Source organism: Mytilus trossulus, chromosome 8 (assembly GCF_036588685.1).
Source record: "Mytilus trossulus isolate FHL-02 chromosome 8, PNRI_Mtr1.1.1.hap1, whole genome shotgun sequence".
In the NCBI taxonomy this organism is placed as follows: Eukaryota; Metazoa; Mollusca; class Bivalvia; order Mytilida; family Mytilidae; genus Mytilus; species Mytilus trossulus.
The window spans coordinates 61,116,620-61,143,741 of NC_086380.1; the positions used below are offsets into that span (position 1 = coordinate 61,116,620).

A 27,122-nucleotide genomic window follows, 5' to 3' on the forward strand; every position below is an offset into this window, starting at 1 on the left:
TATTTGGTGTATGGAAAAAATATATGATCTAAATGCTAGTCGTGCAGGTTTTATTTGACCTTGACCTCGTTTGTACGGTTCATTGCTCATTGTTAAAATATTTGGTGTTTTGTTCAATTTTTCTTAAACTATAAACAATATGTCAATAATATTTGTTGTATGGAAGCATTGTTAGCTGTACATGTCTGCCTGGCATAGTTCATCTGACTTTGACCTCATTTTCATGGTTCATTGATCAATGTTTAGTTTGATTGGTTAATGATAAGGTTATGTTAAGTTAAGTTAAGTTAAGTCGGCTTCACATCTTGACTTACATCTAGAAATTGACAATGAGGGTCGGTTGAAGACAAAACTTTACAACAAAAGGAAAGATTTCAGCTTTCCAATTGTGAACTTTTCATTTCTAAGTAGCAACATTCCAGCAGCACCTGCATACGGGGTATATATCTCCCAACTGATACAATATTCCCGTGCTTGCATTTTCTATCGTGATTTTCTTGATAGAGGGTTACTGCTCATAAGGAAGCTATTAAACCAAGAGTTCCAAATGGTGAAGTTGAAATCATCCCTTCGTTAATTTAACAGACGCCATCACGAGTTGGTTGACCGTTATGGAATAACCGTGTCACAAATGATATCGGATATGTTCCTTACGTCGTAACTACAATCCCCTTCCCTTTCGTGAATTTGACCTACCGAATTAGACTATTTACCGGATTTGTAATCACATAAGCAACACGACGGGTGCCGCATGTGGAGCAGGATCTGCTTACCCTTCCGGAGCTCCTGAGATCACCCCTAGTTTTTGGTGGGGTTCGTGTTGTTTATTCTTTAGTTTTCTTTGTTGTGTCATGTGTACTACTGTTTTTCTGTTTGTCCTTTTTCATTTTTAGCCATGGCGTTGTCAGTTTGTTTTAGATTTACGAGTTTGATTGTCCCTTTGGTATCTTTCGTCCCTCTTTTATGTTAAAGTCGTAATAAACATTCGTATTTAGGAGTATCAACATAATATTAATGATTAGTAAAGAAGGCGACACATTTCAGTGTGTGCACTCTTGTTATATTACATATTAATAAATTCAAATTTTATATGAGGACAATATCAACCAAATATATTTTAGATATTTAATTTAAAACTGTGAAAAATTCAAAATATAACGACTATAACATGTATAAAGCAACTGAATTGATTTTTTGATTTTTTGTTAGGTCAATGGTATAAAGGAGATAATCCAAATTGACGTTACAATTAAGGGAGATAAATTCTATTGACGTAATTAAAAAATGTACTGAAATTTACCAAGACAATATCAGCCAATCAAATTGCGAGAAATTACTCTAAATCAGGATAAGTTCTAAAATCGTCTGATGACCTCTTATTCGAAATATTGCTCTTTAATGACCACTTTACTGATTTATTGAGTTAAATATAAAACTTAGTTTTGATCATTTTTTCCTTAATATTAATAGTTTGTTCAATTACGGGAATATAAAATGTTTGCCTACACCTTGAGCGCTTTGATCTAAAAGACTTGTCGTCTTTGTCCTATTAGAATAGACATATGAGATATCATTAACATGTTTAACCCCGCCGATATTTTGCGCCTGTCCAAAGTCAGGAGCCTCTGTATGATTTTTAGTTTTAGTTTCTTGTGTATAATTCGGAGTTTGGTATGACTTCTATTATCACTGTAGTAGTATAAACATTTTTAAGTGGTCAGCTGAAGGACGCCTACGGGATCGGGAGTTTCGCTCGTGGTAAAATATAAGGCAAAAAGAGTAATATAAACTTAAGCCCTAAGAATTATTTCTTAGTGTTCTTTTCATACTTGGAATATTGATATCTTTAGATAAGATATACGAAAATATGTTTTTTGTAACAATCGTAGGGTTAATTTACGGAATATCATTATACTTGTCGAAAAATATGCAATGAGTTCATGTTTTTCGCTTTAAGAGATGACGCGGATATGTATACTCGTATTGTGGTTATAGGGAACTAATACAAGTTTACTTTTCTTTAAGTGTATAGTTTGAGTTGAGTCTGAAAATTTTCTTCAATTTTCATGTATCAAAATAATTCTATCTTAAATTCTCTTCTGTGGCATTACTTTTCAAAACCAACTTTCGAACCATGTGCCAACGAAGGACATTATTTTTCACAAGCAATCAGTTTTCTTTATGACGAAAATCAGAGAATTCATCAATGTTATTTTAAAGTAAAATCATGGTGCAGATAAGGAGAACAATACCACAAGCGATACAAGGTATCAACTGTATTCAGACCGGTGGGGGAGCTATTTTCTATTTACTGCTGTTAATGTAGAAAAAGGAACTTAAATGAATTAGTAATGGCATATTGGGCAATTTCACGAGAAAATAGGCTCCATATGAACTTAAGTTCTACTGCAAGATTTGTTCCTAACTGCAATTATGTTTATACAGTTGTCAGTGATTTTAAAATGAAATTTATTTCAAGTTATAAGTATTTTAGTAAAATAATTTGACACTCATCTACTATCGTGGATTGGCGTTCCTCAAATATGTTTTACTAACTAACTTCTTCCTTGTATATCCAATACATCAGTTTGAAAGACAAGCATGGCTTTCACTAAAACTGTAGGTTGGTATTGGATAAATATTTCTATGAAAACTTGCGTGGATTTGTGCACATAAAGTACATGCCAATTGATGCAGACAATTTGTCTGTTTGTGTATTTTTTTCGCTGTATCCTACCCCATGTCATCTTTTATTTATATCATAAACAAAAATTCTAAACATACATCTTGCTATATGTCACAGAAAAGTCCAAGATTGCGCTGACGTCTACTATTAATTATTTTGTTTGTCCGAGATGAATTATAAAAGACTAAAACAATAATAAAATAATATAGCAAATGTATTTGAAATTTGTTTATCAAAAAGGTACGAATTGCTAATGAAAAAATTTGAATTGACTACCTGTAAGATCTTTAAAATTATTTGGTTTAATATCAAATCATTTATAACTGAATCATTTGTTTTTTCATGATTTTAGAGGAATGAATAGAAGAGTATTATTAAGGTCTTTCCTTTTACAAAAGGGAAAGACCTTACTGTATTTCTTCTGTTTATTATTATTATTCTTCCGTTAAACTTTGACAAATTTAGCCGCGTTAACCGTAAGACGTGTCGCTTTCATATTCACACTTTGTATCGGTGTCATGAATACCTATCCAGAACTCACCCTGTGAGTCGAAATATTTTGTCGGTTCGGAGTAATCCCTCCGAAACCAAAAAACCTTGTTATCGTTCCAACACCGTAACCGTAATGGGTAGAAAAAAAAACAAAGGGTGAAATTTGTTCAGGACCAGACCCCGGTTCTTCGTTACATTTGGATCGAAAAGATTCAACGACTCATTGGTAGGCCTAGGGTTATGCCCCTTTGAAAATTAACCGGTGTCGGTTGGCCACCAAAACTCAAAAACCGTTAGTCGTAGACACCTAGGATCTTCACCAATCATCATCAATTTATGTATCTTTGAAAAATATCTCAAGGTCAAATTTGTATGTTGACCTTGACCTTTGACCTAACATCTTGTTATGGGATAATCTCAGAAACCATAAAACTTACAAAAGTTTTAAATAGTGGAAAATGTTTGGATCATTATGGCGCAACTTTGTTACATTTTGACCAAAGAGATTTGACCTTTTTTTAAGGGGCATAACCCCTGTTTTAGGTTTCTGAAAAGACAAAATCAGCTTCTACTATATAACCAAAGGTCCTAGACCCTTGGGGTCTTCAGTAATGGCATTGGGGACTAATGACCTTGACAAAGGTCAAAAGCTCAAAGGTCAAAGGTCAAGGTCATGTGCCAGATAGCCAATTTAGTGTTTTTACCTTATATAAAGGATTTTTAGTGTGTTTTCGGGCTTTTTAAGGTTGACCTTGACCTTTTCAATACATTCTACGTCTGTTAGAACATGTAATTTACATTACAAAAGGAAAGACCTCTCAATTGTTCAAGAACAATTGACAGTTTAATTTTGACATATTTTTTTTTATTTATAATTAAATATACCCTCATGCAGGTGAAAAATTCAGTACGACATCTTAATTTATTTAAATGTTTTCATAATCACAGGTATTTCTAAATTTTCGTGACACTTTTATATGGTTAATATATGAATTAGTATTACATTACTTCTGAAAATATATTATTGACATTGTCTAGCGTCAAAGTTCACCCATTTATTTTTTATGATCAAGATGAGATGACACATTCGCGGAAATCTTCATACACAGAATAATTTAAATATTAATTCTGTATTCCTAAAATAGCGTTAGTTGATATCATATATTATAATTACATACTTGCGACATGACAGGAATATAATGCTACTCATACTATTCATAAGATGGAAAACAATATCTGAAGATAAAAACTTTTACAAAGCTTACCACAAAAAAAAGTGACTGGGAATTAAATGACTGGGGTAAAATGTTTCATCAAATAATAATGTCTTCAGACGAAAACAACACATCTGTTAACTCTGTTTCAGATTAGTGTTTGTGTTGACTGATTATATGTCAGTTCAAACAGTTATAAAATTAATAAACGTACAACAAATATAGATATAATATACTCGTTAAAATAGTAAATTGGTAATTTTTTTATATACCAGATTCATAAAGACTATCCGTGTATACTTGAAGTCTCATACAATTTTCTTTAATATATATGTGCATAATCAAACTAACTATTGATTTATATTGACGAGTGTACGATTATTTTTTTTATAATTATCATAAGCTCACCTGGTGTACAAGTTTTTCTCTTCGCTTTGCGTCCGTCTTCATAGTCCGTAGTTGTCATAAATAGTATATGTATGAAAAGAAGTGTATCGCTGACCCCGCCTGACAACCAAAATGACTGACAAGGTTAAATATTTTACATAAGGGCAAACGCCATCACGAGTTTGTTGACCGTTATGGAATAACCATTTCACAAATGATATTAGATATGTTCCTAACGTCGTAACTACAATCCCCTTCCCTTTCATGAATTTGACCTACCGAGTTAGACTTTTACCGGATTTGTTATCACATAATCAACACGACGGGTGCCACATGTGGAGCAGGATCGGATTACCCTTCCGGAGCACCTGAGATCACCCTTAGTTTTCGATGGGGCTCGTGTTGTTCATTTTTTATTTTTCTATGTTGTGGTATGTGTACTATTGTTTGTCTGTTTGTCTTTTTTCATTTTTAGCCATGGCGTTGTCAGTTTATTCAAATTTATGAGTTTGACTGTCCCTTTGGTATCTTTCGTCCCTCTCTGTTGATCTATCATCTTGAAAACTGCTATAAATGGAGAAAATATATCTGGGACAAACTTGTGCATAATGCTGAGATCTACATATCATGTGTTGCATCAAAACTGCTAGACGACTACAAGAATATACTTTTATGTGTTATTGCCCTGAAATGACGATTGTGCCTTGTTTACTTCATATTTGAAAAAATCTATAAAAGAAAAAGATGTTATTTATTCAATACTATCAACAAGCAATATGTTTACAATAGTCCGACGACTCCTTATTGTTGAAGTTATTGCCCATTAATGAGAATTTTATAAATTTTTCGCATTTTGCAAAATATCTGAAAAAGCTTTTATGGGAATAATTGATTGATGAATAAGTCAAATAGTCAAAATCATCAGTCAACTCTTTATAGGAGTAGTTGGTCTCTAATTAAGATTTTTAACAGTTAACGTTTTGCATACTATCTTAAAATCTTTGAAAGATTGGTAGACCCTTAAGTACAAAATTGATCAGCAATGACCTACCGAATTGTTAATTGTTTACAATTTTCGCTTAGGACCGTCGTTGACAAGCAGTGTGGTAAGATAGTGTGCGCTTCATTTTAGAGGTCTTGTGTGACTTCTATTTATTGATTGACTGTTGGTTTACGAAATCACTTTCAGAATCTGCTCATCCTTCCGTAGCAACTGTGATCACCATTAGTTTTTGCTGGGGTTCAAGTTGTTTAGGGTTTAGTTTTACTGTTGGCTGTCATGTTTACTGTTATTTGTCTGTGTGCCTATATATTTTTTCGCCTTGGCGTTGTCAGTTGATTTTCGATCTATGATTTTGACTGTCCCGCTGATATCTTTCGCCCCTCTTTTTTTTTTTATCATGGCAGCCATGCATTCTGATTGCGGGAGTCGAAACGCCTAAAATAAACCATCAACCTTCGTTGAGAAACTGAACTCTCAATTTTGAAAGACTTAACTGCAAGAATTGCATACCCGTTTTTTTATATAGTAAAACAAACGTTTTACATACGTTATAAATCAAAATTGAAACGCATAGTGTCACTACTTTTGGAATTTTTGTCCTCAATACTCTTCAACTTCGTAGTTTATTTGGCCTTTTTTACTTTTTTTGATTCGAACGTCACTGGCGAGTCTTTTTTTTTTTTAGACGAAACGTGCGTCTGGCGTTACTACAAAATTTTATCCTGGTTTATATGGCGAGTTTATTTGGTCCTCAATTCCAGTTTCATATATCAAATGTTTCTCGGAGTTCGGTACTTTGGTGATTTTACTTTCTTCGTAATTATTAAAATCAAAACATAAATTCAGTTAAAAAATACTGCACAAAGACAATAAAAGTCTAGTTGATGATGTGAATAGGGACAATCAACAATATAAACGAACATTATAAGTTTCTAAATTGCACCTATCTTGACAGTTGTTTCAGCTGGTTATATTCTAAAGAAAAAAATCATTATGTGCTTATGTTTTTTGTAGATTTGTCCATATTTACTTTTTAAATAGTTCGCAATATTCAATTTTAATCCATAATCAAATAAAATGGGTAACAATAATAACATGAAAAATTTGATATGAAATTCACTTAAAGTTAAAAACCTAACTCCTGTTTAATAAGTTTTATTTAAAAAAAGGCTATGCCTTTTTGTAAAGTATACATTAGATAACAAACGTGTATAAATAACATACAAATAATTTAAGTACAGTATTTGTATAGTAAAATAGTGCTTTTTAATACTAGTAACATACGGTTTATTTACGGTACCCTTCACCCGAATTATTCGGGTAATCTATCTTTAACTCCTATTTGAGGAGGGAGGATGTAACGTACAATCATCTCAGAACAGCATGACTATATAACTAACAAATAATTAAAGTTATATGAAAATCATTGAATATTGGTGTATAGTGACCCACGTGTTATTTATTACAAACACACGTGTTACTATGTATGTCTTGGATTTTAGATATTAAAATAATATGCAGAAGTGAAACATAGAATGATGTAAAAAGCTATGAACTATTTTTATAATTAACATTTCTCATGTTTTTCTCACTGTTTACAGACAAATATGAGATTCTGCACGAAAAAATAAATCATATAGCTATATAAGAAAAAATGAAATTTATTTATATCTTTCTATAAAAATAATGATTTACCAGATTTATCTTTAAAAACAATTCTGTGTGTGTCGGATTGTCGTTTCTTTTTGTTGCGACTCGGTGTTTTTAGTTGTTTGATTGTTTTCCTCATAGATTTGATGTGTTTCCCATTGTTTCAAATTGTTACCCAGATTTGTTTATTTTTCAATCGATTTATGACTTTTAAACAAGAGTATACTGATGTTGCCTTTATATAAAATAATTCAAAATAGCCATGGATTTGAGATTATATGAAATCAAATATTTTGTGATTGGTTGAACGCTTTTATGTTATCAAATCGAAAAGATATCTTACAAAATATTATAATTCAATTTTATTTTTTTAAGACGTGTAGATTATACAAAGGTCTATAAAATAGATTTATATCTTGATTATTACTTCTGTTCTCAAGGTAGTAAGGAAATAATTTAAATACAACTAATATAGTTTTCCCAATTGAGCCCATCTATATAAAGTTTTCTATTGATCAAAAATATGAGATTGGGAATAATAGGTCCTTTTATGCTGTTTTCATGTCATCCGGGTATGATTAACAACTTCAACCGATGACTGTATTTCTTTTACGTGTTTAAAGTCTAGAAAAGACCTTGAATTGATGTAGTCTACAAAACAACATGAATTTGAAATATTCCTTTCTAGCTTAAAACAGGTCAGTAGATTTTGTTGTTTTATCCTGTATATATCACGAATAGAATATGTTTTTGCCGTGAAAAAGATAAACTGTATTTAACGAAAATCTTCAGCAAGATAAGTTCTTCAAATTATTCAACATGGTAAAACTCATATGTATTATATCACTCTTATTGTAGTTTTTGCCTTTTGATTACAATTTTACCATTTATTTTTTTTGCTTTTTGCCTTAAATAAGAAAAACTATTAAAGAAAAATAAACACTGAATGTGCGTATTGTTACGCGTTTACTCTTCTACATTGGTTAGAGGTATAGGGGGAGGGTTGAGATCTCACAAACATGTTTAACCCAGCCGCATTTTTGCGCCTGTCCCAAGTCAGGAGCCTCTGGCCTTTGTTAGTCTTGTATTATTTTAATTTTTAGTTTCTTGTGTACAATTTGTAAATTAGTATGGCGTTCATTATCACTGAACTAGTATATATTTGTTAAGGGGCCTGCTGAAGGACGCCTCAGGGTGCAGAAATTTCTCGCTACATTGAAGACCTGTTGGTGACCTCTTGCTGTTGTTTTTTTATTTGGTCGGGTTGTTGTCTCTTTGATATATTCCCCATTTCCATTCTCAATTTTACTTATATAAGCAACAGTGATCAGCAAGACAATATCTACCAATAAGGCTACATGATGTCAAGCCCCATCCCACTAGACCACGATCGCATCATGATCATTGTCATCTTATTTTAATTCAGATTGGGGTGAATTCGCAGTATGAGCGGAATGAAAATGTAAATTTTTGTTCAAATCATGTTGCTTGTTACGTCCTAATTACGCTTTTACCACGATCTCGCTACGATTAAACCACGTTTTGACCACGAGTATTCTGTGACTTGACTACGATTATCAGTATCTTTCTCCGCTTAATACGTTCTCACTACGACCAACCACGATTTATTCGAGTTCAAAACGATATAATCACGCTTCTAGTGCGATTATAGCACGCTCTTACCACGACCATACTACGATCATACCACGTTATACCGCGCTCTTACTACGCTTCCAGCAATAACGTCAAAAGTGTGTTTCTATGTTGCATTGATTTTCCCGGAAACAATGCATTCAAGCAACCAAAATCTACGTAAGGGTAAGGGTAGAGGTAAAGGCAGAGTAGGATCTGATAGTAACGAATCTTGACCATGAAGATATATGTCGGACCGACCAGTCCAACCTGATACACAACCAATTGCTGGTCCATCATGTTCAAATAACGATACCCTAGTGAACGAAGGTAAGTATGAAACAGATGTGTCATCATGATTTAGCCGTTGGATATCAAATACAGGAGGTCCAAATTACATATAGACAAACAAAAGCTGGAGAGATTTCATAAAATTTATATGACAATGACAATGGGCTTGATAATCGTAGTATTAACGTAGTAAGGTCGTAAGAACAGCGCGATGAGGACGCCATGGGCGTGATCAAATCGTACTATGGTCTTGAACAGCGTGACATAAACGTGGTATACACGTGGTATAGTCATAGTTGACGCGTGTTTTTGTCGTGGTAAGAACATGGCGGTCATTGTGAAGTCGTAGTAAAGTCGCTGTTATATTGTAACGCAGTTTCTCGATTAGAATCTCGCTATTACTACGCTGTCGCTAAGATGGAACTGCGACCTTTGCAATCTTACCACGACCTTCTACTACGACCTGATTTCGCCACGACCGTACCATGCTTGTTCTGGACATGTTCAAAGTTGCCCACGCTCATCACGATTATGCTAATGTGCACAATCGCAAAACGATCTTCAAAATTTGCATTTTTTGTCAAAGATCGAAGTGCGATCGTGGCCTAATGGGACTGCCGTATTTCTAATTAGACGGATAGAAACAATAAAAAAACATGAATGATTAGAAAAGTACATCAACAAAGAGAAGAGAATTTGTCATGAATTATTTTCTAGTCCACAAAGTTGAATATTAATATACAATTATTGACAATTAATAAAATGATGTATCAACCCCAGATATATGAATGAGTCTGAATGTCATATTGCTTGCTTTGATAAATCATTGTATTATATACTTAATGAATCAATGGTATACCTATACCCCATTATAAAACTAATTTGTAAATATATTTATTCACTAAATTTGAAGAATTGCTTTAGCCGTCATGAGATACTATGTATGACTTTTGTTATCAACTGATTCCGGTTTATATCAACTGCTCCCGGTTATTATCGTCTACTTTTCTCTTAATTTATCATAACACTCCGCCGTCATTCGGTAATTTCCTGAAAAACACATCAAAGGTTTTTTTCAGTGTAAAACATCAAAGTTGGAAAATACATTATTAAAAATGAAAAACATATATATAACAAGTAACTAATTTTTCAAAGTTGAACAATAGATTGTGTGTGTTTGTCTTCTACTGAAGTATATGATACATATTGATTATAACATGGCATTCTCTATATCAGACCCCTTATCAGCCCTAGGTCAGGATATCAGCCCGGGAGTCAACAGGATGTAGTGGTTTACGTTCTAAACCCCAAGTGCAATAATATTGTACTTCGCGTCCAGACACTTTTTGTTGTCCCGAGTCCGGTCGCGTATTTTTGGGAGTACACCAACAGCTGTGCGTAGTGCCTTGATAGTCCAGATTTAAACGTCACATCTGACGACTGCTTCAAAACCATAGAAAACAATTATATTTTGGTATGAACGTCAACCACTCAAATGTATAAGTGTATGAACAATATCAATGTACACAATAGTTTAATAAACCATCAAAACGTCTAAGGGATTATTTATTATATGGCTTATATTTTGGAACCAGGGAAAAATGACGAGAACCGCTGGAGATTAAATAGACGAACTTAACATCATAACTTCACTCCCGTTACTAAATGTAATGGGAATGGAGTTTCCACTGGCTTAGTTTTCCCGTTGTCTACCCAAATTCTGGGAAATTTGACAACTATATACAAACAAGATGTTTATTTTAATTTAAAAAGACATATATGGTAGAATAAGTCATTATATCAACTGAAGTCAAACTTTTAACACATTTTTTTATTATATGCCTTTTGATCCTTCTTCAATTTTCTATTATTTGCCCAAGATACTTTTAAAACTGCTCCCTGTTTTTATATCAAATACTTAGAAAATACCAGCAAAATATACTTTGGTTCATAATTTTTCATGAAGATATATATTTTTTGGTGTAAGGCAACATAAAAGTTTTCAAAGGTACCAGTATTATAATTTAAAACGGCGGACGCGCGTTTCGTCTACATAAGACTTATCAGTGACGCACATATTAAAAGATTTATAAAGCCAAACGAATACAAAATTAAAGAGCATTGAGGATCCAAAATTCCAAAAAGATGTGTCAAAAACGGCTAAGGTAATCTATTCCTGGGATAAGGAGATAAAGATAAAGATCTTAAATATTTTCAAAGCGAGTCACAGACGAAATGCCACCACTCAACATGACACTCAACAGAATAGGCTTCCAAAGAGAAACTATCGGCGTTTGTGATCCAATCATAGGATATGTCATTCTCATACCATGGATGCATTACACTGATCAAAATAATATATGTTTATTAATATCTTTCTTGGTGTCATATAGAGGGAAAATTAACTTGGATTTTTTCCAAAAATATTTTGATCTTGCTGACTCTGATTTGGTAAAAAAAAGATAGAACTTCAAGCAATTATGCTTATCCCATTTTGAAAATAGTTGTTGTGTACCTAGAGGTTATATATTTTGCTGAGCAGACCATTATATTCGCAGACAAAGAGGAAATGATAATAACGACATGTAAACTTTTGCTACTTTGCTACCAAAAACATATTTCGCAACATGCTCCGCTCCGCAGAACATTTTTTTTTGCAAATCCCTAATATAAAATCCTGGACCGCACCTGATTTCTTGTGTTTCTTTTCTTAGAAACACCCCTATATATGAGTTGGCTAAAATGTCTATACATCAATATTTGAATGGGGATTAGTCACATTCTAGACGCATTTTGGTACTCATTTTCAACCGAAAAATGAAGTAGTCCCCCGCCACCATTTTCATGTTGAATTGATGCTGTTCACACGAAAAACCATCTTGACGTGTAAAAGTCTGATGTTTAATTGCTAAGAGCTTCCAGTAAATGTGTATCACAAAGTGTTTGAGTGTAAGGATAATATTGGGGTCAATATCCGTGATGCGCCTCAAAATGAGGAACTAAAAAATTATATGAAAACAAAAAATCTCTGTGTGCCTATGATATACAAGTGATTGAGCTTAACCATTTGTGTTGATTTAGAAAGTAGGGAAAAAAATAAATGTGTAAAACTATGGAGCTATTAAATGTGTTCAGAGTATTAAATTTTCAAATAACTTATTCTGATTAAAAAGGGATTTTTTAATCACGATGAACTGCATCAAGGAAGGATTCTCGAGGTTTGCTGATTTACGGAAAAAGTAATCTCACTTTGAAAATTTAGTTATTTTGTCTCAATAAATGCCGTAATGACAGCAATGCTGATTATTAATTTTAAGAATTTCGTTCCCCAAATAATAAAATGTTAAAAATCCAGTAAACAAACAAATATAAGAAGGTAATACATTAGATTCCAACGCAGCAAGATAGATTAAGTGTTTTTGCTATGCACCCACCTTTAGCGATGTAAATCAACCACAAACATAGGTCGCTAGTCAGTTGAACACACCGATATAGAATTCGTTTACCAACTCATTATGATTCCTGTAGGTCCTGTTTATCCCTTTTATTGTTTCAGTTTTTATTTTTTAAAACTGTTTAAGCAGATTTTAAACATCTCTGTTAATAAATTTATATAGTCTAAACATGTACGAGCTAAGCCTTATAATTTAGACAAATTATATAATCAAAGCTCTCTGATGGTGCAGATGGTAATTTTTGCTAAAACAAAAATTGGATTTCATTTTGATTTTTGTCATTTATTGCAACTTTTAAGCACAGCTCTTTGGCTATCTCATGGCAGTCATTTTCTGATGGTGGAAATAGCCGGAGTGCCCTGGAATTACCAACGACCTTCGATCGAAAAATAACAATGAGATGTTATGACTTATTAAAATGTGTATTATTAAGTAACATGATATCATCAAAAAATAAAATCACAAAAATTCTGACACCTTGGACATGTGAAATCTTAAACTTTTAACTTTCTCACCAGGCGATTGCTGATTAGAATTAACCCTTTTCTGCTTACTAATTATCATCATACTACTAATTAGATATGATAACACTATACATCAATTCACAAAGAAAAATAATTACAGTCTAATTTTTAATAATTGATGTTAAACAAGAATTGATTGGATACAGATGTAAAACAAACATTGAGAACAAAATTAGTATTAACCAATCATTGACAGGCAGTACATTGATACACGCCTGGCTATACTGACAAGATTATTTTAGCAATAAAAAATGTCTAGACAAAATTCAAAATCAGGCATTACGTATATGTACTGGTTCAATGAGATCAGCTTCCTTGAAAGCTTTGCAAGTCGAAATGGGAGATCAGCTTTTAGAAATAAGAAGACAAAGTCTAATAGTAAAAGTTTTTTAAATATGACTAGTTTTGATAACTTACACCCGGCAAAAGCCGTTGTTAATGACACTTTTATTTTTGATTATTACTCAAAAAACGTTAAACGAAAACCTTTTTCAATAACTGCAAGAGATTTCCTTGCTCAAAATATTTTTTCTACAGAATGTATTTATAATTATTCAGAATGTCCATGTCCACCATGGCATATTGAAAAATCACTGGTTAAAACGCAACTTCATGATAAAATAAGTAAAAAGGATCTACCACATTTGATTAAAAGTGAAGCCGAAATATTAATTGACTCAGAATATTCAAAACATTTGCAAATATTTACAGATGGATCTAAAGACCCACATGGTAATACAAGTTGTGCATATGTTGTTCCAGAACTTAAAATTAAAAAAGGTTTTAAATTACCAAACTACATTTCTATTTTTATGTCAGAATTAATGGCAATATTTGTAAGTCTTTTATGGCTAGAAGATTTTAGACCTATTAAAACTGTAATTTTTGTAGATTCTCTGTCAGCTCTTCAAGCCATCAGAGCTCCTATTTTTAAAGTAAAGAATCAAATTTTATACGATATTCATTTAATTTTGAATTCACTTAAAAAGGGGGGATCAGAAATTATATTTGAATGGATACCAAGTCATGTTGGAGTAATGGACAACGAAAGTGCAGATTTACAAGCAAAAAACGCACTTAATTTAGACAACTGTATAGATATTATACCTCTCTTTAAAGAAGATATTAAAACTGTCTGTAAAAATTTTCTGAAAAATTCATGGTCACAAGATTGAGAGACAAACAAAGATAGGTCATTATTTAAAATTATTGATAAAGTAAATTTTCAAATTATTATTCCAAAATTAACAAGAGAGAAAGAAGTACTACTCTTCAAATTAAGAACAGGATATATTGGGCTAAATAAGCACCTGAATAAAATCGGAGTAGTAACCTCTAATCTATGTATAAACTGTAACCAGATCGAAAGTGTAGAGCATTATATGTTAAATTGTAAATTATTCAATTTAGAAAGAAAAATTTTATTTGAAAAACTAAAAAAATCAAACGGTACTGATTTTTCACTTAAAAATCTACTAAAAGGTTATAATTTTGCACCCATTTATGAATATGTGTTGAGTACCAAAAGACTACATTATGTCAACAATACGCAACATTTTTTTTTTTTTTTTTTTTTTTTTTTTAGATTTTATTAGTTATCTGAACTAAAATCAAATGCTGTATTTTGTTTTACCTTTTACATATAAATCAAATAAAAAAATAGGGGTCTACCTATATTAGCGAGAATTTATTTTCTGCCCCAGGATAAAAATTGTTAAATTTGTTAATGAATACTTTTAATAGTTAAAGACTTTTTATTATGCTATATTCATCTACATCAAAACACAAGAATAGCTACCTTCCCTATATATCTTCAAACTTTCAATTCGACCTCGATTAAGAATTCACTACTTACGTAGCACTACATAGTTAATTTTCATTTCATTCATTTTCATATTTAAGCTGCTCAATTTATTACATTATAATTCATGATAAGTCATCGACACAACATATAGACAAGTAGATTAGCGGTGCCAACCAGTGGTCACCCCCTGACATGGTAGTCGTGATATACAGGGTATGAAATTATGTAAAATATTTAACCAGATTGTCGTGTATGTAGCTTGTTTAACAATGGCGTCAGCACAAGTACATCGCATGTACTTACTGGAAAAACAAGCAGGTACAATTCAAACTGGAATCCTTGAGCATCCTAGTATATTAATATAGAAGCATATAAAGTCCAGTATTTTATTATAGAAATAAGTTAACATATTTTTCTTTTTATATATATATACATGTATATATACAATTTGGCATTTTTTTTTTGGGGGGGGGGGGGTATATCATGAAACAGTTTTTTGCATTTTGGGGTCTGGACAGTGGCGTGTCCTCTGCCTGACTGATCATCAGACAGAGAACAGGTCAATGTCTGGTTCCAGTTTGCAACTAACCTACACTACCATGGTTAGTACCTCCGTGAGATAGTGCGTATACACGATTCTCACGGGACCACTGGCTGGGGCAACTGATCGAAACTTAAGTCGAATATTTCAAAAGCAAGTTAGTAACATCTGTTTAAAAAAAAAAAAAAATTAGCGACACACTTTAGGTCCTTTTGAAACTCACAACAAAAGAAAAAAAAATCCAAACTTTAAGTACATTCTTTTTTTTTGTTTTGTCAAAAAACAACATTAGGAACATGTAGGGCGCAATTTCCAGTAGGAAAGCCGTCCTTAAAACCCCCACATATAATAAAAACAAGATTAGCCAGGACCAAAGGCTAAGTATTTAATATATGCGCAGGTCCTGAGGCAGAAAATCGAATTATTCATTCACTTATATGATCTTCAAAAATAACGATTGCGGGATGATGGACAGGAAGACTTCAAACTTAAGAGTGTGAACTATAGCTGTCAGTAACTTAAGTACTCTTATAGCTAGTGTCTTTTTGTTGTTCTGGTAAGGGACGACATCAAAAGTTCAATGAAGGATACAAAACTGAATTCACATAGGTTTTTTACTGACCTCCACACTCCCCCCCCTCGTAACTTAATTTGGTAAAAATTGATTGACCAATAGGATATATGTAAAATCGATTTTAGATTAACAAAACTTGCAACAAAGTTGACACGACTTATGACATTACGCCACGAGTTATCGTTCCTGACGTTATCGAATAACGTTCACACATAAAAGCCAATGCAGCAGGTTCTGCAATCACAAAGTGATTAAATAATAAACAAAACTATTTTTGGAAACTATTTAAGAAATAATTCCTTCATGTCATGCTCTATGCTCATTTTAACATGGGTAGGCATTATATTTGTCTATATTTTACACTGAGCGTTAGCGAGGTGTAAAATGTGGTCAAATATAATGCCTACCCATGTTAAAATGAGCATAGAGCATGACATGAAGGAATTATTTCGATTCTAACATGACAAATGCAATATATTTATAGGTCAAAGCGTACGAAAATACCGTAAGACTGTTTTGCTGTTCCCGTTTCCTCCGAGAGGAGTCTGTTAATTGCATTTCATATTTGAAAAGTTTAAAAACTACGAGCAAGGTAAATATATGTTGTTTGATAAAAATATATAATAAAAGTTTATGTTAGCTGCTTAAATGTAAATATTTTAAAGGATATCGATGGAAATAATGTTAATAAAAAAAGTACGTGCACATGTGTCAAACATATTTGTTGTGCTCATTAGAACACGGCTTTGTTAACAAATCGTAATAAGGACGTCATATTAGAATTGACATGTTTATGGTAACTTTTTCTAGATGCAGAGTGTCGAAAGTTTTTATGCAATACGTAAAGGTTAACTTTTTGACATAGGTTGCTTTATCGTCTTCCAGCAATTCTTCTGCTCATTTTTAACCTTTAAAAATGAATAACTATATACTTTTAATTTATATTCTGCTTTTTTTAATATTTAAGCATCTGCACGATTTATCTATATGTTCTTATGCAAAACAGACTGAGTTTTATCACTTTATTTCATTCTTAGTTTATTTTGCAATAAATACTTTTCATGATGCATGCCGTATCCCCATGATTTTTTTTTTGAAAATAGAAATCTTATATGTATCTATCGAAACATAGGATGATGTGTAAAAAAACGGGAATCCGTACAACTATTAATTCGTGTTAAAATGGTCGTCAAAATCACCGCTCGGGCAAAATGGAAAAAGGAAATTTATTTGGATGAGAATACGGATATAATAAGGCGAAAAAGTACAATACAAGCAGACTTTGAAACTCAAACAGAAAATAGTTTGTTAGTATGGACATTCAATGTAAAAAAGTGGTTTAACTTGGTTATTTTGCTGAATCACATTCTATGTGTTCCAAATGTAAACAGTCTCATAAATCCGTTATAGTTTCGGAAACATTTTAAAAATAAAGTGCTAGCTAGACCAAGTCTACACAGGACATACAGTTACATCGGAATCAGGCCTGAGAAGGTTACCGTAGGCTGAAAATACAAAGCAACTTTATTCGGAAAAAAAATAATAAAAAAAATCAGGTCCCGTTAGAGTCTGATTAAAGCCAGTCCCAAGTATCCACTTGCGTCTATAAACGCAAGCTAATAGTTGGGACTGGCTTTAGTCACTAAGTAAGACTGGTTCCGTTACAAAAAAAATCTGGATATTTACAAGCAAACGAATGACGTATTAGTATTCAAATAGCAGAAAGAGACTGAAATAGCTAGATCTTGAAATCATTTAGATTTTCTATTCGTGTTAATTTCCGCTTGCATGGGAACTCGCTGGTAGTGTAGTTTTTTTGTGTGCGATTTGAGTTGGAAATGATGAACATGTACAAGTTCGGAGACAAAACGACTGAGAGAGCATTAACATAGTTGCCTTTTTAGGCCATGAGGGGCATATTGCTCATAATATATACCCTCATTGTCCAGTGTCAGTCCAAATTTTTCTCAAACATCTTCCCGGATCGGCTCTATTACAAAACCTACCTAGTATTGTATTCAAGTTAGTGTTAACTTGTTTTCGTCCTGAACATGCATGCAATATTTGCCACTGGACGTTAAGCAACCAACAATCAATCCTACAATTTACACCCGTCACTTGAAACTTTAGTTGTTAAAATTTTAATCATTGCCTCTAATTTTTTCAAAGAAATCGACAAATTTTACGAACGTTTAGACAAAAAGAAATATATACGTTACCGCTTGCTAATTATGGAAATGGGGTTACATGAGATTTTATTTATAAAAAGTACAAGTACTAATAAAATAAAATATATATATATATATGTAACATGTTATTTGTACACCAGTCTGCTGTTAGAATGATGAATAGAGATATGGGATATGCAATTTATAAGATAGCTACTGTTGGACATTTAACTACATCAAAACCAAATACACCAAGCAAATTGTGACTTATGCTAATTGGACGAGTAGCTTTTTAATTCTAATTTGCATGTAGTCAGTTTACAAAACGACGGTTCCCTAAAAAGGAAAGTATAATTATCACAGTAACATTTAAGTCTCCTAGAACATATTTGTTTAAGTCCTAATACTTTTGTTCTTCTGGAGAAAATTCCAACCATAATGAAATAAGGAGGTGCGGTAAAATTGCCAATTCATCAACTTTCTACCAAATACAAAATGCCGGAAATGTTAGCTTGCTTACATTGCTACTTCATTCTATATCTCAAAATTACCATTCCATTATATGAACTGCATATTCAAAAATATGTTTTGTCACTAATATCCTAAAAGAGCATGTATCTTCATACTGTTTCACCCGTGTCCGTTCTAACGTCAATCGCGCACTTGGTGTATACATATACGGTTTATACGGCATATTATTAAGGAATGAGTGCTGTCTTTTTGCTTCAGGTTTTAATTATGTACCTGGTGTTACTTAAGTGTGCTCATATTAAAGGTGCGCATATCGTCTTGGTTTCCTTTATTTTTTGTTCATGACAGGTTGCTGGATTAGACGTTTTGATAAAATATAAAAGGCACGCAGACTCCTACATGTATGTGGAATTTCAAACTGGACCTTTTACATTTCGCATTTGCAGTTTGGTTTACTTAAATAATGCATGTATGATCTCATGATTTGTTTCGTAAATAATTTTCCACAAATGACACGGTTGAACTTTGTGAAATTTTGCATATAATTTGCAATTATTGTCCGACTTGCTGAGCTTGTATTGTATCGTCCCGAACATGCATGCACTATTTGCCACTGACCGTAAAACAACCATCAAAAACCGAGCAATTATAAAACTTTTTACTGAATCATATTTTTAAAGTACTCTACAATGTATTTCTGCATGGATGAAGCAACGACACCACCATTGCCTTAAATGATGGAGTAAAAAACTCAGTAATTCAAATGAATCACACGTGAAATTTTTCATGTTATTTTTACGTGAACTTTGCAAAAATATGAAGGTATTTTTAATGATTTCAATTAAATTTTAGAAAAAAGATATTATCTTAATAATGTAATTTAAAAAAAATTACGTGTATTTTACGTGTACCAAATTCCGGTGATTTATGCATGAACTGTTATCATAAGATTCACGTGGAACCAACCAGTATAAGCAAGTTTAAAGTATTTCAAATGACAATTAACACTTAGACTATAGCCATACAGTAGGACAGTAAATGAACATAAGACAAATAAATCAGAAACATGCATGGATCACGCAAAAACATGCAGGGGCGACACTGAAGTAATGGGAGTTTGCTTCTTGCAAGAAATTCGCAGTGAAAACAATTTGATATGAAGACAAGCCTTTGTTTCAACTTTGTTTTAAAATTTCCAACATCAGGCTGTTACGGCCCAGGTCAATGTTCTTAAGCATCACATATTTTTCTTTCATCTTATTGTTAGCTTTCTTAACTAAATATTTACATATTATAAACTATATTTTTTATTATTTCTTTTTTGTTCAATTTCAGTTTAAAATTCTTTTTTTATACCATATTGGACTTCTTATTGTGTATTGAATTGAAACACGAACGCGGACCTTGATGAGAACACCTGGATTGAAAGTTTGCAAATGTTCCGACCAATGAAATTCGTTTTACTATGTAACGCGAACTTCAACGAAAGCACCTAGATGAAATATTGTGTATTGAATTGAAAAATGAACGCGGACCTCGATGAGAACACCGGGTTTGAAAGTTTGCAAACGGTCCGACCAATGACATTCATTTTGATATGTAACGCGAACTTCAACGAAAGCACCTCGATAAATTATTTTATTTGTACGACAATTAGTTTTTAATTTGGACATTACTGCTAAAATATAGTTAATAAAAATTATATCAGAGCAACAGTGCATAATTGTTTCTTTTCCATTCTTGTTTATTTTAATAATGTTTATGTTGATTTCAATTTGGTAGGTAGACTTATATAATATGCCCTAAACGTAAATAAAATGCATTAGACGTAAGAGAATGTCGACTAAGAGCAAGTCAAGGTCGTAAAACTTAAATCAACCAACCCATCGTTATCTCAGATTAAAATTTATCTCATATATACAGAATATATGTTTATTTATAGCAAGACTTTTTGTACGTCACGGTAAATGACAGCACAATAATCCCTTTACAGAATCGGAACCACAATTCACAATTACCGTAATGTGCTGCTTGTCCGCAATTAACGCCCGTTTCGCGTCAGTGACCGATATTACAATTTGACACAGTTTTAAAAGTTTATTGAGCTGTTCCTTCATTTACAATGTTGTGCAAGACTTAACTGTTTATTAAATTCAACAAATATTAACATTATGTTCATTCATTTTATTATTTAACACACCATTGTATTTATTACAAGCTATTTCATATATCAATATACAGCTAGGGAATATTTGTTGTTGACCGAAAATATAAGATACATCGATTTAAACTATGTGAAAAATAAATAATTTTTGTAAGATACTTTAATTTCCGTGTCTATATTTAATTAACGAGTACACTATAGTAAGACAGAAAGTGAGAAACGGAAATATACAGGAATACCTAAAGTTTCGTAAGACATTACAATGGACCATACGTTACATTCATTCACAAGTTTTCATAGCACTCAGCAAGTTTTGAAACGAATATGTGAGATAAAGATCTACTGCATTCGGGCAAATTAAAAATATGTTAAACATCTAACTATTTTATTTTTAACACATTCACAAGTTTTGAATTTTTTAAACCGTGCACCAATATTTTATTGTTTTTATTTAAATTCCATATATGTTACGTGTATTGATCATTCATTTGTTTAAATTGTGAAGTATATGACTTTAATAAGAATACACTCATTTATATATATAATTTTAAGTCGATAAAGTTTGAAAAAAATAAACGAAAGATACATCGATGTTGTTTTGCTTGAGTGATTTACCTGTTAAAAGCTCGGGTCGCAACACGGTTTAAAACGAATTGATACCAGTTTGAAATAGTTTAACGGGGGCGTGGCCTATTTGTTTGACGTAACTTACCGCCAACTTGAATTAAATTGAACGACTGCAAGCGAAGCTATTTGACTGGCATTAAAATGATTTGATATGCATTGAAATAAATTAAAAATGATTTTTAATTTTTGTCAATCTTTATCAAATGACGATTAATTTCATTTAAACAGCGTTAATGCGTTTTTGTCCGATCAAGTTAAATTCGGGTTACTAGTGATAATTTGCTGTTCGGTGTGAGCCAATACTCCATGTTGAAGACCGTATTTTGACGTATAATGGTCTACTTTTATAAATTTTGACTCGGTTGGAGAGTTGTCTCATTGTCACATACGACATCTATATATGGCTCAAAAACGAAACGAGACGGGATAAAAAGGTATAAAAAAATCTACGCTACTTTTTTAATATATTTATAATGGGCTTAATATGAGTCAAAATAGAGTAAAATAGTGGGTCGCATTTGGGTATAAGCGTCACGCCGGATTGCCGATTTTTTGCAAGCGTGACAGGTGAAAGTCAAATGATTGTGTAGTGAAAAACGGGAAATGAAGTCTAGCGGGACACGGATAATTACAAAAAATTATAACTGCATAATATAAGCGGGATACGGGAATCTGACAAAACAATAAGCGGAATACGGGAATCTGCCAAAACAGTAAGCGGGATCCGGGATCAGAACCCCCCAATGAGACCCAGGAATAAGATATTTTTGTATATTCATCCTATTGTTACAGTCATGCCTTCAATAACAAATGTATCCGATGCATGCATTTTTCATATTTTTGGTCCCTTTTTCAATTTTGTAGGGTCAAAACTTTTATAGACAAAAGTCCTTTAATAGAGATATTTGGAATTCGTTGACATGCTGAATCTAACCGTGTATCTAGTTTGGTGATTTTTTGCCTAGTTCCTGAAGTAGCCCACAGAGTTCCAAAGGGTCTAAAATCAACAAAAATGAATTGTAGCAAGCATTTCGTGTACAATAACCCAAATGTGCATGGTTTTACCTCTGCGGTAGTATCCATTCGCGGATCTAGAATTTTTCCTAAGTAGGGGCCTACTGACTGCCTAAGGGGGCCCGCTGCTGTCACGCTCCAGTGATTCCCTATATAAGTTAAAATCAAGGAGAAACGTTATCTGAAGAATACAATATGACATTTTGAGAATCGCTTTTGTTACAAGTTTGAAAAGCTATATATTTGATGAAGAATGAATGAGGAGTTTGTATTTCAATTTGAAAATACATGTATCATAAATTCTTAAGTCATCAACTAAGTTTTTTTTTCATTTGTTGCAAGTAAAATTGAGAATGGAAATGGGGAATGTGTCAAAGAGACAACAACCCGACCAAATAAAAAAAACCAACAGCAGAAGTTCACCAACAGGTCTTCAATGTAGCGAGAAATTCCCGCACCCGGAGGAGTCCTGTATATATCACATAATTCTACAATAAAAATTCCTCGCATCTTTGAAAATTCTACAATAATAATGACTGCACTAACAGTGATAATTCATCGCATCTATAGTTAAAATGGATCGCTTTCAATAATCGATATGCTATATTATGATGCTTTTATAACACTTATTTGAACTTTAATGCTATGTTTGGATATTATAAAGACATATCACAATGAAAAAATGTTAAAACTTAACTTAAAATCCTTTAACTTGATATTTTTAAAACGTAAACAAATACAGTTTTCCCATGATCCTTTATTCTACAATAGACATACCCGCATATAACAGTAAAAATGAACTAGCTGGATTCGCACTTTATATACACTGTATGTAATATGACCACACTGAGAGAACTATATAAGATTTGAATGAAGTTCGATTAACTATAAGCAGATGTGGGGAATGATACAGCGGCCAAACTATACACAAACTATCAAATTATATAACTGCTATAGATCAGAATATGTTTAACGACTTACTATACTGCATGTGCGTTATTATATTAAAGTCTTAAATGGGACTGTGAAAACAATCAGCACAAATTTATGCATTTTCTGTTATGAAACGATCAATAGCAAATTCATCAGTTAGTGCATTTACTAAATTAAGAAGGACTACTTCATACGCTGATCTTTTTCTCTATATTGACAAAGATGAACGACTTCAAACTAAAATCTATGTCACCCGGCATAATTTCTACTTCGCAATTATTAATTGTCTATTTCTCAGCAAAAATATACCCTCTAACCCATCTTATCTCAATTTTGACAATTTATATACAACTTAATTCATACACAAATGTGTGCTCCTCAAGTAGAAAGTTTTCCATCAGAGTTATGAGGAAGATATCTTCAAAAACCCACTGGAAATGTTCTGAAAATGCGAACAGCTACATAATAACAAACACAATTTTATTTTAAGAATGTCATTATACATATACAAGAACACACCCGTGATATCGCGGGGCCGTGACTGAATTAAAGTATATAACTTTGCGTAAGCCTTATTTTAGTATTGGGATATTCATCTGATATAGTAATGCCGATTAAAAGACGCACAGTTTTCTCTGCTTTCAAAATCTTTCTGTTTGAACCCGTCGACCTGGAACATATCAGTTATTGGTAATATTAATTATTTGGAAAACGAAAGGTCCTGGAATGGAGTATTTTTTAATCAATAGCATTGTCCTATATTTGTTATAAAAAAAAGTTGAATTCTTTGATTCGCTGTTTTACGCCATGCCCGCTTTTAAATTGAAAACTGTACCTTAACGCCTTATTTTAAGTCAAAAATTTTAAAATTCGTATTGTCATCTTAGAAAGTCTTACTGATTAAAATTTTACAATAGGGAACAATTTGAGAATGATTGAATTTATTAGTGTCAATCCTGTGATAAAGACCCGTGTTTATAGCAAAAACCGAAATACACCGTTTGGTGGTGCGCCTCTCAGATGCGAAACGTACAGATACTTTATGTATTTTTTAATCAACACCATTGTCCTATATTGGCTATATATAGATTTGAATTCTATAATTTGTCGTTTTTAACCCCATGACGGCTGACAAACTGGACCTCGTTATTATATTATTATAGATATTATAGTATTAACGAATGGGTGTTTTTATAATGGCCCTGTTGTATGTCCAAGGTCTGTAATAATAGTCGCGGAAGTCTGTAATGGCTCGAGGCAACGCCGAGGGCCATTACAGACATCCAAGACCATTATTACCGAAGACATAAAACAGGGCCATGTAAAAACACCCATTTCTGAATATATTTATTAACCAACTAGACAAAAGTGTATTTGTTGCTGTCAACTTGATATACTCTCTTCTTTTTTAACATTTTAATGACAGTTTAGTTTGAAAAAAATAATTTGTACTTCACCAGAATAAAGCTTTTTACATACCAAATATCCAAGATATTAAGTTGATAGAAGTTATCTGTTGAAATACAGGATGAACAGTGATCCCTATATATGGTTCCTCTTTCCCGAGAAAATGTTAATGTTAACAGTTTCACCACAAAGAATATTAGATGGGTTTGTTTCCTGTCGATTTTTTACTGCTAACATATTAGAGTTGACACTGTGGAGTTGTGAAGGAGGGGTACAGTGCCGTTTTGAAAATCGGCGGCCATGTTAAATTTAATATATCTAATATTAACACTGTTTTTCTGTAATGGCCATGTATTAAAGCCCAGTTTGTCAGTATTAAGCACAGTAAGGGAAAAGTAAAATCACAAAAATACTGAACTCAGAGGAAAATCAATACGGAAAGTCCAAAATCACATGGCAAAATCAAATAACAAAACGCATCAAAAACGAATGGACAAGAACTGTCATATTCCTGACTTGGTACAGGCATTTTCAAATGTAGAAAATGGTGGATTAAACCTGGTTCTATAGCGCTAACCCTCTCTCTTTAATAACAGTCTCATCGAAATCCGTTATATTTACATGATGCGTTAAATAAACAGTCACAATTAATAAAATAGTCAAAATATGGGTACATTAGTCATCATCGCATAACAATTTTAAAAGGGACAATTTAACAGAACACAAAAACATCTATCTACGAACACATGGATTGACTTGAGTGTCTGACGTCATAAAATTTGTAAACGTCTCATAAATTTGTCGTTCAATGTGCATACAAACAGTTTTAAAATTTACATAGGCAATGTAAGCATACAGAGTTAAAAAATCAAAAGTATGTAAGAACAAATTACAGAAATAGACCGAGATTTAAACTAGTCCAAAAGTTACAGGTAGAATTTATGAGAATCAAAAATAGTTAATTCCACTACGCGATTGAATGATTTTGACGTTTGTGGTTCAACGTATATAGTAATTCATAATAGAAATATATCATAATGACATATAATAGACCAAAATAATACTGACGGGACCTTTTAAAGTAAGGTCTTTTAAGGGTTTTCAATAAACAGTATTTTTTATCAACAATGTACTTAGTTGGTTAATAGATATATATATTTGTACTGACCACATTTTTGTGTAAATTGTTTTATGTGACTTTGCTTTTCTAATTAAAGAGGCTAGAAGATCGCGTGTTCCTATTTTTGAAACTTTGCATTATGTCTAGCTGTTAAAAGACGCATAGAGGATAAAATGTCCTTCGTAGAAATAATAATATAATGTATGTTTTTCACTCTATGTAAATTACATTAAACGTATATTATAACCCTTTCAAGCATTATTAAAAAGAGCATTATCATTTTGCCATATCATATCTGTAACAACGCCAAATATAAGGGATAATCTAGTCATATAACTCATTATTACATATGTTGTAGCATTGTACTGTTTTCATTTGATATGACTATCACGTGTTTTATAGGTTATGTTACGTATCTGACGCATTGTTTTATGCTTTACTTATATTGACGCTATGTTTCTATTAAGTACAGCTCTTTATAAGAACCAGGCAGAGTGCCATATACATGTGATATATGGGGGGTTCCAGATTTTATCTATAATTTAACTAATAGAAGCAATAAATGAAAAAAAGCTCAAAAATTATTTTGAGTGTGAAAATATGAGTGGTTGCCATGGTAACGGACACACAATTTTTGGGTTGTTAAGCATTGTAAAATCATTAAAAAAATCAGCTAAATCACCACATTTTAGAGCCTGATTATGAATAGAATCATGCATTTTTCATTAATGTTCATATGTAACATTTATACAACTTGGTTTAAGCTTCATTTTAGTGAAGATTGCATGTCAACCAAGTTTGTATATTTTTTGAAAAATTTTGCGAAAAAATGCATATTTTCAACATTTCTGAAATTGTGATTTTTTTCGAAATTATCAAATTTTCTCAGGTGTTTTTAAAAAAAGTGCAAATGTGTACAGAATAGTTAGCACTGTAGTAATGAAGTTTGGATACTACTTTACGAA

At 32.3% G+C, this 27,122-nt stretch overlaps 1 protein-coding gene across 1 annotated transcript in view; it reads left to right on the forward strand.

The window, feature by feature from the left end:
* Window positions 1-9,312: 9,312 nt before the first annotated feature.
* Window positions 9,313-27,122, forward strand: part of LOC134727846 (caspase-2-like) — a 38,496-nt gene continuing 20,686 nt past the window's right edge. Inside the window, exons 1-2 of the mRNA XM_063592239.1 lie at window positions 9,313-9,394; window positions 13,893-14,170. Of these exons, the coding sequence (XP_063448309.1) occupies window positions 9,313-9,394; window positions 13,893-14,170 (360 nt within the window). The remainder of the gene's footprint in view (window positions 9,395-13,892; window positions 14,171-27,122) is intronic.